Below are 14,513 nucleotides of genomic sequence, written 5' to 3'. Positions count from 1 at the left end.
AGAGCCATGCCCAGCCTCGGGCACACGTACATCGGGGCCTCCAGAGCAGAAGATTGCCTACAGGGCCTGGGCCAAATGCCATTCCCTTGGGCAGAATGGGTGTCATTCCCCAGACATTACCATTCCACCTCTCCTCAGCACACTACACAGAAAGGACTAGAACCAGGGCCTGTTGAAATGTATTTATCTCACAGGCATCTCTTGGCATGGATTTTCCACCTTTGAGGAAAACAATGTCAGTGATAAAACCTCCAAAATGCAGAAATGAGGCATTTCTATGAGAGAAATGAAAGCATTTAAGAAAAGGAAAATGGTTCATGGTTGATTTGGTTGTTCGTTGCTCTTATTGCTGCTGTTGATTTCCATGTTTCATTTTTACTCAATTCCTAAAAGTCACTGAACTGCAGTTTTAAAGTTAGAAAGGTCCTGAGAGATCATCTTTTCCAGTCTTTTCTGTTTACAAAGGAGAAAACTGAGGTCAAGAAACTTGCTCAATAGCAGCCTCCCAGGAGCATAGCAGAGCAAGAGCAAGCCCTGCCACCGCCTGCCCCTCGGCCCAGTCAGGTCTTGTTCTCTTCCATCACCCTACTTCTTTCTCCTCTTATATCTACATTCACTTATGTTAATTCTCAAAGCTGATTTTTCAATCCCTGAAGGATAATTTCATAGAATGGATAGTTTGTTCACAAATGGGAACCAACCCAAGCTTGAAATAAGAAACTCTTGATCACAAGCAGACATCTGCATTGGTCCCCAAGAGTTTTGGAAATTTCCATGCCTTCTGACACAGATTTGCACACTCTCCGGAATATTTTTAATTTGATTCTTTAACTGTGTCCTTCACTTGTTGGGGGGTGGGGGGAATCATTCTAGAGGCAACTCCCTGCTACTGTTGAAGCATAAACATGAATTTTCTGTTTGATATAATGGGCCTGCAAAACAGGTAAAAGGTTGGTTTCGCAATATGCTGTCCCTGGCATGTTGTCAGTGAAGTTGTAAACATGAACCAGAGTGTTTAGTCTTCCAAACATCTCTGCTTTTTTTTTTCCCTCTGAGCAGCAATAAGGTTTGACGAAATACGAGTGTTTGGTTACACTGCCTGGTCTCTCCTGGATGGATTTGAGTGGCAGGATGCTTACACCACTCGCCGAGGATTATTTTATGTGGATTTTAATAGTAAACAAAAAGAAAGAAAACCCAAGTCTTCAGCACGTTACTATAAACAGATCATCCAAGAAAATGGTTTTACTTTAAAAGAGTCCACACCAGATGTGCAGGGTCAGTTTCCCTGCGACTTCTCCTGGGGTGTCACTGAATCTGTCCTCAAGGTAAGTGGCTATGTACAAATTAACTATAAAGTGGGGCAAACAGTACACAATATTTTAGTTCATTTACCCAATGACAGCTAAAAGATAGCTGTCAGACGATATCAAATACCATGATCACCTGAAGGTTAGGAAGGGAAGTCGGGGAAAGAGGAAGAGAAGAGTTAATGCTTCCTGAGCATTTCATGTGTCAGAGCTCATATTTGGTGATGGAGATGGAGGCTGCCCTCAAGGAGTACACAGTCTCAGGGAACTTACAGTCATTCTTCTGAGAGGCATTTGTTAGTAGTGTCAAAATTATAGGGGCCGGCCTAGTGGTGCAGCGGTTAAGTTCGCACGTTCTGCTTCTCAGCGGCCCGGGGTTTGCCGGTTTGGATCCTTGGTGCGGACATGACACTGCTTGACTAAGCCATGCTGTGGTAGGTGTCCCACATATAAAGTAGAGGAAGATGGGCATGGATGTTAGCTCAGGGCCAGGCTTCCTCAAAAACAAAAAAAACAAACAAAATTATAGGAAAAAATTTTTTTTAGGTTTTTGTTTTGCCAAAAGCAAATTATCAGTGGCCCTTTATTTAAGTGATTCCTCTTATTTGACAGATTTGGGTAATTTGCCTTATGAGGTCTCTATATCCCAGTGGGGCCTTCCCACATGTCTCATTCCTCACCTTCAGATATTCACTCAAATGTCACCATCTCAATAAGCCATCCCTCCTCTCTCAACTACCCATCGCTATCGCCTCTCATTCCCCTCCCTGCTTCATTTTCCTATACAGCACTCATCAGTATCTAACATATTGTGCACTTTTCACATTTTTCATTTTTCTCTCCAGCTTATATTTATCGAGCTATAATTGACGTACAACATAATGCAAGATTAAGGTATACAATGTGTTGATTTGATAGGTTTATATATTGAAAAATGATTATCACCACAGCATCAGCTACCAAGTCCATATCGTCACATAATTCCCATTTCTTTTTTGTAGTGAGAAGGTTTAAGACCAACTGTCTTAGCAAATTTGAAGTATATAATATGGTATTATTAGCTATACTCACCATGATGTACATTAGGTCCCCAGAACTTGTTAATCTTATAACTGAGGTTTGTACCCTTTGACAGGGATCTCCCCATTTCTCCCACCTCCCATCCCCTGGCAACCACTTTACTCACTTTTCTTATTTATCACCTGTCTTCCCCTACTAGAATGCAAGCTCTCTCCACACATGGAGATGTATGAGGTGCTGCTGTCTGCTGTATGCCTTACTGGAGCAGTGCCAGGCATATGGCAGATGCTCAATACATAGTGAATGAATAAAGTCAACATTTTTACTTTTTTTGCTGAGGAAGATTCACCCTGAGCTAACATCTGTTGCCAATCTTCCTCTATTTTGTATGTGGGACACCACCATAGCATGGCTTGATGAGCAGTGTGTAAGTCTGCCCCAAGGATCTGCACCTGCGAACCCCAGGCTGCCGAAGCAGAGCATGCGAACTTAACCACTATGCCACTGGCCAGCCCCTAATTTTTTCTTTATTAGATTCAGTTAACCATTTCTGGAAATAATACTACACAGATGATGTTGTATCTTTCCCAACACATCACATCAGGAGGCACATGATGTCAGTTTGTTTCATTACTGAAAACGTTGGTTGAAGTAGTAGCCACCAGATGTCTTGGTTAAGGTGGCATTTGCCAGATCTCTTAATTGAAAGGTACCTTTTCCATTTGTAATTAAGAAGTAATCTGATGGTGATACTTTGAGACTGTATAAATATCCTGTTCCCCAACAACATTTCATCCAGTGGCCTTAACATTGATTCATGAGCCTTGCCTGAATTAATTATTACTTTGTAGATTGCAAAATGGTGAATTTCTAACTAGGTTATTCCTTCTATGTTTATTAGGTGGGTTCTTTTAAATTCAATATGTTATAAATCATTGTTGTCATTGTTTCATTAGATGTTTGGTGCTCAAATTATCTCAAATGTGGCCAGTGGGACTCCCTCAAGATGCTCTTGTGTCCTTTTGACATTTCCCTTTCAGTTTTTAAGCACTTTCTTATTTTTCTGGTGCAAGATGTACCAGCTCACCTCATGCTATTCCTGCGCCAGACCTGGAAAAAGCCATTTCTCCAAGGAGCCCAGGATCCTTTCAGTGGGGAATAGAATTTTACACCCAAGCTCTGGGAGCTAGGGTTGAGACCAGGGCACATTATCTTTAACTAGATCTCTTAGCAGATTAATCACACCCACTTGCTAAGATTAATGCTTTCGGAGGTTTTTAAAAGGAAGAGAGATTTTTCATTTGATCCTGCCTTACTTTACGGCAAGATTGCCCTGTGTAAACTTGCTTTCAAAACCATGATGCTCTGAGGTTTCAAAACACTGAAACTGACCATCCGGGCTAGAAGGATTTTACTCAAATAATTATATACAGATTTAACTTCATGCTCACATGATCAATGTTCTTTCAGTTTAATGTTCTAGATAACTGGTTGGCAGATGGCAAGTGGGCAGTGATGTGGTTTTGTAATTAGACTATGAAAGATGACACACGAGAAAACAATTAGAGGGAAAATATTTACCAAAGGTTAATTATTTTTTTCCAGGTGCATTTAAATTCAGTCACAAAAAGAAAAAGTACTTTAAAACAAGGACAGAACTTTTACTTTCTCTTGTTAATCTTGAATTTGGAAATGTTTTTCTTAAGCCATTTCTGTTTTAACTTAGACTCAAGCAGGCAATTATTGCAACTAGGGGGAATTAAACCCAAGTCATAACTACCTTATGTTTGTAGAGTGCTTTCGAGTTGAGAGAGCACTTGCCCAGAGTCGTTAACACCTCACAGCACACCTGTGAAGGGGGTGAGATTGCTCTGTCACTATACAGAGTTGCCAAGCCTGAGTTTCAAAGGGACAGAACTAGAACAGGAGACCAAGGCTGTCTTCTTGGTGGAAGCGCAGGCAATGAGACACCATGAAATCCGAGAGTCAACTTGGGAGTTTCTGGGGAGTATTTTACTGTCCTTTCCACTCCTAATCCAAGTGTCCAGCATAAAGATGGTGTTCGGTATTCTCTTGTTGGATGAATAAATGATATATTCTCACAGGCACATGGGTGGGGAAGAACACAAGGATGCACATGTGATATCAGTTGGACTTTTCAAATAGGAGATGTTAGAGAATTGCACTCGGCAGATGCAAGGAGTCTTTCCCTATCGCATCCCACTGGCTTCTTTAGGAACTGTGGCTGGAGTCAACCAGCCTCCTCCAACCCCGAGTGCTGGCCTCGGTGAAATTCTCTACAACTGGATTTTGTGTGTGTGTGTGTGAGGAAGATTGGTCCTGAGCTAACATCTGTGCCAATCTCCCTCTATTTTGTATGTGGGACACTGCCACAGCATGGCTTGATGAGCAGTGCTAGGTCCGAGCCTGGGATCCAGGCCTGGGAACCCTGGGCTTCTGAGGCAGAGCACACAAACTTAACCACTGCCACCAGGCTGGCCCCTACAACTGGAATTTTAACTTTGCCTCCAATTTATGGCAGAAAGGTCCATCTTTAGAGATTCCTTTTAATTGAGGGTACCAAGCCAATTTCTTCATGCATTTGAAGAGAATCTCATGAGACCCTACTGTATAACGTGGGTTTTAGGACAAACTGCAAAACGGCTTCTCAGCATTTTCTGAAAAACAGCTTGTTTTCCAAGCCAAGCCCTGGGTGTGGTTCCTTCCCTATGTTTTCTGGTCTCCCTGGGAAATTTCAAGGGCTGGAAGGGAGGATAATCCATCAGCCCTGTTCGTTTACATCACCAGGAGAACAGCAGGAACACACATGTCGTTATGAAGGACATATGCATCATTTATTTCCTCTATTGTCAGTGAAAGGCAAAACAAGACGGGGCCCTTCTTCCTCTCGGGCCATGTACGCTAAGAGCCTGTCTGCGGGGTGTGCTTTACCTGAACGCGCTTGTTTTTCACAGCCCGAGTCGGTGGCTTCCTCGCCCCAGTTCAGCGATCCTCACCTGTACGTGTGGAATGTGACCGGCAACAGACTGTTGCACCGAGTGGAAGGAGTGAGGCTGAAAACGCGGCCAGCGCAATGCACAGATTTTGTCAGCATCAAAAGACAACTTGAGATGTTGGCAAGAATGAAAGTCACTCACTACAGGTTTGCTCTCGACTGGCCCTCAATCCTTCCCACTGGCAACCTGTCCTCGGTGAACCGACAAGCTCTGAGGTACTACAGGTGTGTGGTCAGTGAGGGACTGAAGCTCAACATCGCCCCAATGGTCACGTTGTACTATCCGACCCACGCCCACCTAGGCCTCCCCACGCCTCTGCTGCACAGCGGCGGATGGCTGAACCCATCCACGGCCCAGGCCTTCCTGGACTACGCCGGGTTGTGCTTCCAGGAGCTGGGGGACCTGGTGAAGCTCTGGATCACCATCAACGAGCCCAATCGGCTGAGTGACATCTACGGCCGCACTAGTAACGACACCTACAGGGCAGCCCACAACCTGCTGATGGCCCACGCGCGGGCCTGGCACCTCTACGACGCGCGGTACCGGCCTGCGCAGCGCGGGGCCGTGTCGCTGTCTCTGCACTCGGACTGGGCGGAACCCGCCAACCCCTACGCGGACTCGCACTGGGAGGCGGCCGAGCGCTTCCTCCAGTTCGAAATCGCCTGGTTCGCAGACCCCCTCTTCAAGACCGGGGACTACCCGCCGGCCATGAAGGAGTACATCGCCTTCAAGAACAGGCAAGGGCTCTCGCGGTCCACGCTGCCTCAGTTCACCGAGGAGGAGAGGAGGCTGGTCAAGGGCGCTGCCGACTTCTACGCCCTGAACCACTTCACCACCAGGTTCGTGATGCACGCGCGCCAGAACGGCAGCAACTACGACGCCGACAGGGACGTCCAGTTTCTGCAGGACATCACCTGCCTGAGCTCCCCCAGCCGCCTGGCCGTGATGCCCTGGGGAGAACGGAAGGTGCTGAGGTGGATCCAGAGGAACTATGGAGATGTGGATATTTACATTACTGCCAATGGCATCGATGACCAGTCTCTGGAAAATGATGAACTCCGAAAATACTACCTAGAGAAATACGTTCAGGAGGCTTTAAAAGGTGAGGTTCGGGGACCACTTCAGATACAGTGAAGTATGACATTCCCGACTAATACGAACAAAAGAAGGAGGGGAGTAGGCTCATTAGTGACAGACAGCTCATTATGGAAAATTTGGCAAGTATAGAAAAGTATTTTTTTAAAAAACCTGAAATCTCACTTTCCAAAATAAGCACCTAGACTTGTGCTTGCTAGATATTTTTAATACAATTGAGTTCATGCTATAATAGTTTGTATCCAACTTTTTTCTCACTATCACGTGTTCCATCATTAAAAGTTCCTTGTTAACATTATTTTAACGGTTGCTTAATATCTCATCATATGGACTTACCTCCATGTACTTAACCATTCATCTAATGTTTGATACTTAGGTTGGTTTTTTAACTACTAAAAAAATAGGTATCTTTGTACATAAATCTCTGTCTTCATTTCTGATTGTCTCTTTAGGATGGATTGCCCAATATGGAATTATTGGGTCAAATGTTATAAACAGCAGTGTTTGAGAGTACTTATCTCTCATACTCTTCCCAGCATTGGCTATGATCATTTTCTTTGTTTGTTTTTGAGGAAGATTAGCCCTGAGCTAACATCCGCCACCAATCTTCCTCTTTTTGCTGAGGAAGACTGGCCTTGAGCTAACATCTGTGCCCATCTCCCTCTACTGTATATGTGGGACACCTGCCACAGCATGGCTCAATGAGCAGTGCATAGGTCCATGCCCGAATCTGAACCTGCAGACCCCAGGCCAGAGAAGCAGCACGTGAACTTAACCACTACACCACCGGGCAGGCCCCTGTTATCATTTTTTTTTAAATCTTATTTTTAAATGTTCATGATCGATTTGTTGAAGCAGCAAAAAGTTCCCAGAAATTTATTCATTTGACAGATATTTATTGAGCACCTAAAATGGGCAAAAACTACTCTGGGCACCGTATCACCACTGAATGAAATAAAGATTACTGTCCTTGTAGAGCCTGGATTTTTGTGGGATAAGAGTCAACAAACAAATAGATAAGTAAGATATAGCATGTCAGAGATGAAAAAGTCAATGGAGAAAAAACAGCAGAGAAGAGGGCGCCCAGGGTGGGGGATAGGAGAGTGGTTACAATTCTAGATAGAGTGGTTAGGGAAGTCTTCAAAAATCTGGAGAAGTGAGGCAGTAAACCTGTGGAGTTATCTGAAAAGAGTGTTTCAGATGAGAGAATAGCAGATGCAAAAACCCTAATGTGGGAGCATGCCTGGTCTGTTTGGGGTTCAGGAAGGAGGTCAGAGTAGTTAGAGAAGAAAGAGCAAGGGAGACAGTAATGGAAGATGAGGTCAGGAGGTAAGGGAAGAGGTAGGGCTCAGTAGGCCATTGTAAGAACGTTGGCTCTTACTCTGAGATAGGAAGGTTCTGGACGGTTTTAAACAGAAAGTTGACATAATCTAACTTAGACTGTAAAATAACCGCTCTGGCTGTTCTTTCATGAATACAGTGTAAAGGAGAAGAACAGAAAGAGTGTTGCACTAGTCTAGGTAAGAGATAATGGTGGATTGGATCAGGTTGAGAGTGGAGATGGTGAGAAGTGGCTAGATTCTGGATGTATCTTGAAGGTAAAGTCAACAGGATTGGATGTGGGGTGTGAGAGAACAGTGAAAAAATGATCCCAAGGTTTTGGCTTGAGAAACTAAAAGGACGCGTGGCCATTTACCAGGTTGAGGGAGACTGGTAGGAACAGTGTTTGGAGATGAGTGGCTTGGCGTTGCACAGGTTAAGTTTGCGATGTCTATTAGACATCCGATTAGAGATGTCAAGTAGGCTGACAGATATGAGTCTCAGATTCAGAGAGGTCTGGGGCTGAGATACAAATTTGGGAGTCAAGAGCAAATGGGTGGTATTTAATAAGGCTGGAGGAGATCCCTAAGGGAGCAAGCATAGAGAAGACAGCTGAGCCCTGGGACACTTCAACATTCGGAGGTCAGAGAGAGGAGAAACCAGTAAAAAAGACTGAACAGGAGCCAGAGCTGTGCAAGATATATGGAAGAGGATGTGCAATCAAGGGAGGTGGTAGTTTTTGCTTAAGATACCAGAAGTTACACGTTTATATGGAAATGACCCAGTAATGAGGGAAAACTAATACATGAGAAAAGAGAGGGGAGAACACCTGGAGCAAAGTCCTTGAGTGGGCAAGAGAGAATTAAGTGGAGTCATCTATAGTAACAGGTGAGAAGGCAGAATATAGTGCAGATGCCAGGAGATGCGTAGATGTGATTGTGGGAGACTGAAGAAGTTCTCCCCTGAGTGCTTCAGTTTTTCACTGAAGAAGCAAGGAAGGTCATCACTCCAAAGCAAGGAGGACAGAGGGGGTGCTGTAAGTTTGAAGACAGAGAGACGGTGTAAAACAGTCGAGTGGGAGAGTGAGAGTGAGTGACTAGGGGAAACCAAGTGTGGTTTTCGGGCAGCAACAAGGGTACATTTGAGGTTTGGAATCCTGCCAAACAGGCAAGATCTTTCTGCTTGTGACCCTGTGAACAAAAGTGATAGTTAAGTCCTTTTACTTTCATGGCTCCAATTCTTTTTTTCTTTTTAAGATTTAAAAAAAAATTTTTTTCCTTTTTCTCCCAAAGCCCCCCGTACATAGTTGTGTATTTTTTAGTTGTGGGTCCTTCTAGTTGTGGCATGTGGGACACTATCTCAGCATGGCTTGATGAGTGGTGCCATGTCCGCGCCCAGGATTCAAACCGGAGAACCCTGGGCCGCTGAAGCGGAGCGTGCCAACTTAACCACTGGGCACAGGGCTGGCCCCCATGGCTCCAATTCTTAAATTTGCTTTTTCCACAAGGCATTCTTGTATTATTTATGGATCAAAGTTTTACTTCGAATTTCTTTTTAAACAAATTATTACATATATTTTAACTTTCTTCTTTATATCAATCATAAAAGAATGTCTGAAAGGCCGTTAATGGAAATCACCACCTGTTTTTTATGGGCATCAGTTTAGCTTGTTTCAGTGAAAACTAAATTCTTATTCAAAGATATTTTATAGTCTATTTGTAATTAATAATGTCCATTTCTGATATTTTTCAGCATACCTGATTGATAAAGTCAAAATCAAAGGCTATTATGCATTCAAACTGACTGAAGAAAAATCTAAACCCAGATTTGGATTCTTCACATCTGATTTCAAAGCTAAATCCTCAATTCACTTTTACAACAAACTGGTCAGTAGCAGTGGCTTCCCTTCTGAGAAGAGTAGTCCGAGATGCAATGAGACTCAAAGGAGCACCGAGTGCATTGTCTGCTTGTTTCTCGTGCAGAAGACACCACTGATATTCTTTGGTTGTTGCTTCTTCTCCACCCTGGTTCTACTTTTATCAATTACCATTTTTCATAAGCGAAAGAGAAGAAAATTTTGGAAAGCAAAGAACTTACAACACATACCATTAAAAAAAGGCCACAAGAGAGTTCTTAGCTAAACTGATCCTATTTCTGTCTGCAAGACAGAAAGTTTACAAGTTCACTCCAGTTCCATATACTGGTAACAAAGATACACCCATATTGTAGAAAGAAGACAATTTAAGATATTAGTGGTAGCCACTGATGACATTGGATCTCTCTGCTGTGTTTCAAATGAATTCTCCCTTAGGTGTTGATGTCAGTGAATTCAGTTCTTGGATCTGAAGATAAAGGCTTCACCTAGAGAGTCAGTAAGCTATGAGGATTATCTGATACACTGCTGCATGAAGTTTGATGAGCTGTTTTCCAGCATTCTTCTCTAGCTTTCTATAAATACCGATAGCTACTTATGATAAAAAAAATTGTTTTGAAAAAGTACAACTTTGTTTTGTTAGACCCCACAGTAGAGATTTAAAACTCTTAACACTGGATAGTTAGAGACATACTCAGTCACTTCTAACAAGGTGCTTCCTCTTTAGGTTACGGTGGTTCTCAAATGGAAAGAAAATCACAGTAGGGTAAGCAGTGCTTGTCTATATCCAGTTACTGCATAGACTCTTAAGCATATCAATCCTTTAGTTTTTCTCAATAGAAACAAGTTAGCAAGTATTTATAAAACATCTGATTTGTGAGGTCTTTTTATCAGACCTTATTTTTTAAAAAGTAACATGTAACTTCCATAACTAATCTCACAAAAAGATCAGAGGACTAAGATTAGAGAGCTGGACCCAACTGCCTGTGAAGACAGGGGAAGTCACATAACCTCACAGTACAGCAACTTCCTCTCAAGACAAATTGACATCATTCTTCCTCCTGATTTTTGTGAGGTGACAAGATCTAGCACACTTACGAAAGCTAAACATTCATCAAAGGACAGTATCCTAAGACTTGCCCTCTCCCCTGAGGAGCGTCACGGTTCTGACACCACACACATCTAGGTACCTCTCGAGGTGCAGAACGCAGCCAGGACATCTGGAACTGGCACTGTGACTCTTCAGATGCAACTCAGAACGTTGATGATCTGAATGACTTAAAACTGTTTCCACATTGCACCTTTGAAGCTGGGATTAAGTAAATTCTGAAGTCTGAATTTGACTTCCTTGAACTCTGTCCTTCAGATTTCAGCGTCTTCTAAACGCTGGAGAAAGAAAACTGGAACTCATTTACACCCATTCTTTCTTTCTGTTAGCCAACATTTAAGCAACCACTCAGTATACACAGTAGCTAGTCACTGTCCACTCTGTCCCAGAACTCACTCTCAAGAGTCAAAGGAAAGCTCTTCTGTTCAAAAAGCCTTGGTAGGAAACTACCCTAAATTAAGGCAATGACGGTTGTTTTCCAGGTCCACCTATGTCAGAAGCCAAATTTCATACATAACTGAGTCAAGTTGATAAGGAATAGCAACAAATTTCAAAGATACTGTAAAAAGATAACACAATTGGTCAATTCAAATAAATACAAGTGATGAGAAATCAGTTTGCTATTTAGCTGCCCAAATTCAAATAGTAAAGTTTTGCTCGTTTCTTTTCTTAGCCTATTCTCTTTGCCCCACTGGACTCTCTCCCCCAAACTTGAGTTTTTAGGTTATGCTTTGCCAGGAATTCTTGGTATTTTGAGAACCCACTAAGTGGGCCTGAAGCTACACACAATTACAGTAACTGGTCAATTAATGTTACCGTGTGGAAAGACGATCATTTAAAAGAATCACTTGGCTGTTTTTTCCTCCTTTGTGCCACAGATTCGCTCTGACCCAAGCTCCAGTGAATATTCTCATAGGAAGTTATCAGTTGAGCCACTCATCAATTTTTTAAACTGACACGCAAGATTTTGAAAAAGAAATGCATATTTAGCCATAGGAATAACAAAGATTTGGAATTAAACTTAGGTTTTTCCTTTCCTCGTCTCTAGTTTGTGCTTTAATTATCTTGTATTGGTGGTTTACTAGTTCATTAACCTTCACCATTTTTGTCTTTACATTTAGAGCTTACACTTGAAACTTACGTCCTCCTTTTTGAACTTGCCTGACCATAAACTCACCAATTACTAAAGTTCCTAACCTAATGCTTACACAATCGCTCCCTTTCTGCCGCTTGGGAATTATTTTTCTAGTTTTTAAGCCATCATCATACAAGAATCTTTAGGTAAATATTTAATCGGGCTCATGATCACTTATACTATTTGGGTTTATCCTAAACTCACTTAAAAATCGTAGAGTCAGTTATAAAGTGTTGATAGCTTTTGACAGGATCAAATCTTCAAAGTTTAAGCTTTTCTGAGACTTGTTGGGAAAAAAAATCATCTTAAAATCTAACGTGTTAGCATTTGTATTCTTGTGTTACATTGTGTATTTAATATAACTATCACTAGTAAGTCTTTCATATTTATGGAAATATTACATTAACTATCATGTTTAAAGAGCCTCTAGAAAATGAGGTCAGTACATTGTGACTAAATGTTTAATTACTAATGTAATTTATTCCAAATAAACTGGTTTATGCTGATTATTTATATTCAACTAACAAGCTGATCAATTCTAAGAACCGTGGAATATGGATGGGTTTGGTATTCCAGCTGGGTTCTGTCCCAACCCTGCCCCCCTCAGCCTCCCAAGCTGCGACAACTGGTAACTTACTTCTATGTATGTTTTCTCATTATAAAATAAGACACTGACACCTGCACCTCAGTTGGGAAAATAACACACAAGTGCTTATCCATAGTAGACACAGAAGACATGGAAGACTTCCCTGGAAGAGCAGGACTTTTATTTTCCACATCCAAGTTATTACATAGAAATCACTCCTTAGCTACAACCAGCCTCCCAGTTATCCTGTGAAGGTCTCACCCAGCATATTGGGCGTCTTCACTCTTGGAGAGATTACGTTTACTCCTACAGCCGCTACTACTGCCTATATATACTTGATGCTCTCAATATTAATACTTCTATCCTTTTGTAATATTGCCCCTTGGACTCTTCTTCCACAACTCTCAAATTCAGTTTGAAATCCTGTCAATAACTCCCAAAACATCTCCTTTCTAGTCCCATTGTTATTACCATCTAAGTCTTTCTAACTTGAATCTCCCTGGCAGTCTGGGTACCAGTCACCCAGCAAATGGCCATGTACCAAGAACTGCTCCAGGTACTTGGAACATCCCAGTGTAGAAAAGATTGCATCCTCATGAAGGTTACTCTAGCAGGAAAAGAAAAAGCATACAATCAGTACACAACAAAGTAAACAATAAATATTATGCCATGGACAAAAACAAGCAGAGCAGGGGTAAGGGTATGCTATAATGGGAGTGTGGAGGGAGCACAATTAATAGGGTGGTCAAGGTAGGTTTCACTGAAAATGTTTGACTATAGACTTGAAGTTGCCACTCCAAAGGGCGGGCAACTTGAAGGCTTTAAAGCAGTGGTGTTGAGGGACAGGAGGGTCACAGTGTAGTCAGAAAGGTTAAGAGAGAGTTGAGTTTGAAAACAGCATTCTGGCTGCTGCTGAAAACAGATGGGGGAGGAGCAAAGGTGACCAGTTAAAAGGCTGTTACAGTAACAGGTGAAATACACAGGTTTTTTTATTTTCTACGTTATAAAAAATTTCAAAATTTTTAAGTAGGAATAGCGTAATGAATCACCATTGCTCAGCTTCAACAAGTATAAGTAAGCTGTTTCACGTAGAACCCCATCCAACGCCTACCCTAACCCCATCTCAGATATTTTAAAGTAAATCCTAGATGATTTCATCCATTTCTTCAAAACTTAACCCCATTATCATCCAAGATTAACTCCTTAATATAAAAAAAACCCAGTTCATTCATTTAAATCAAAATCTCAGTAAGATCCATACATTCCAAAGGCTCTTATTTTTTGCTTAATTTTTCTATTAAAATCTTTGAACATCTTACTTTGAAGGCAGAGCCCAGACTTTTCTGATGTATTGGAAGTGTAGTGTAAGGGAAACCAAGGTTGAATGTTGTTTGCCCGAGAAATTGGAAGGCTGGAGTTTCCGTCAAATGAGATGGGGAAGACTGTAAGAGGAGGTGTGGGAGCAACCTGGGTGAGTTAAAGGGTAGCCAGTGTGGCAGCATATGGAGAATGTGATGCACGGAATTAAGAGGTTACGGGAGGTCTACCAGTTTTTTAAAATACCAAGGACTCGGATATGAGAGTAAGTGGCTGAGGTAGGATAAAGGATAACACTGAGAGGACCTTGGCCCCCAGCAAACATGTTCATCATAAACACAAATTAATTTCATCTTCCAACTTTTACTAAAACTGTTATCTCTGTTCCACTTTTCAGGCACTTTTTCACAAAGTTACTCATATACAAACAAGTGACTCAGGCACACTTGCCTCACAAATACTCAAATTCTTGACTCTGCAAAATTATAGATACCTTTGGACACTCCCCAAAGTTCTATATCCAATGATGAATAGCCTATAGTGCTGTTGCCTTTCATGGGTACCATACTGCTCTTGCCTGAAACACCCTTGATATTTCAAGTCTTCTCCCATGAAGTCTTACTAGAAAAAACTCCTGTTCCATTTCTTCCATTATTGTTCTTAACACACCAGAATTTATTTCTTAACTGTTTACTTGCCAAATAGTTAGAAAGAATTCAGTTTAAGAAAAAG

General features: G+C 42.0%; 1 protein-coding gene across 1 annotated transcript in view; it reads left to right on the top strand.

Moving 5' to 3' along the window:
- KLB (klotho beta) overlaps window positions 1-12,391 on the top strand; it is a 32,287-nt gene extending 19,896 nt beyond the window's left edge. The window contains exons 3-5 of the mRNA XM_014857226.3: window positions 1,060-1,328; window positions 5,306-6,449; window positions 9,515-12,391. Of these exons, the coding sequence (XP_014712712.3) occupies window positions 1,060-1,328; window positions 5,306-6,449; window positions 9,515-9,903 (1,802 nt within the window). The 3' untranslated portion in view covers window positions 9,904-12,391. The remainder of the gene's footprint in view (window positions 1-1,059; window positions 1,329-5,305; window positions 6,450-9,514) is intronic.
- Window positions 12,392-14,513: the final 2,122 nt, after the last annotated feature.

The sequence above is a fragment of the Equus asinus genome, chromosome 3 (assembly GCF_041296235.1).
Source record: "Equus asinus isolate D_3611 breed Donkey chromosome 3, EquAss-T2T_v2, whole genome shotgun sequence".
In the NCBI taxonomy this organism is placed as follows: Eukaryota; Metazoa; Chordata; class Mammalia; order Perissodactyla; family Equidae; genus Equus; species Equus asinus.
Note: the sequence above shows the minus strand (reverse complement) of the source record. Positions and strands in the feature narration are given on the sequence as shown.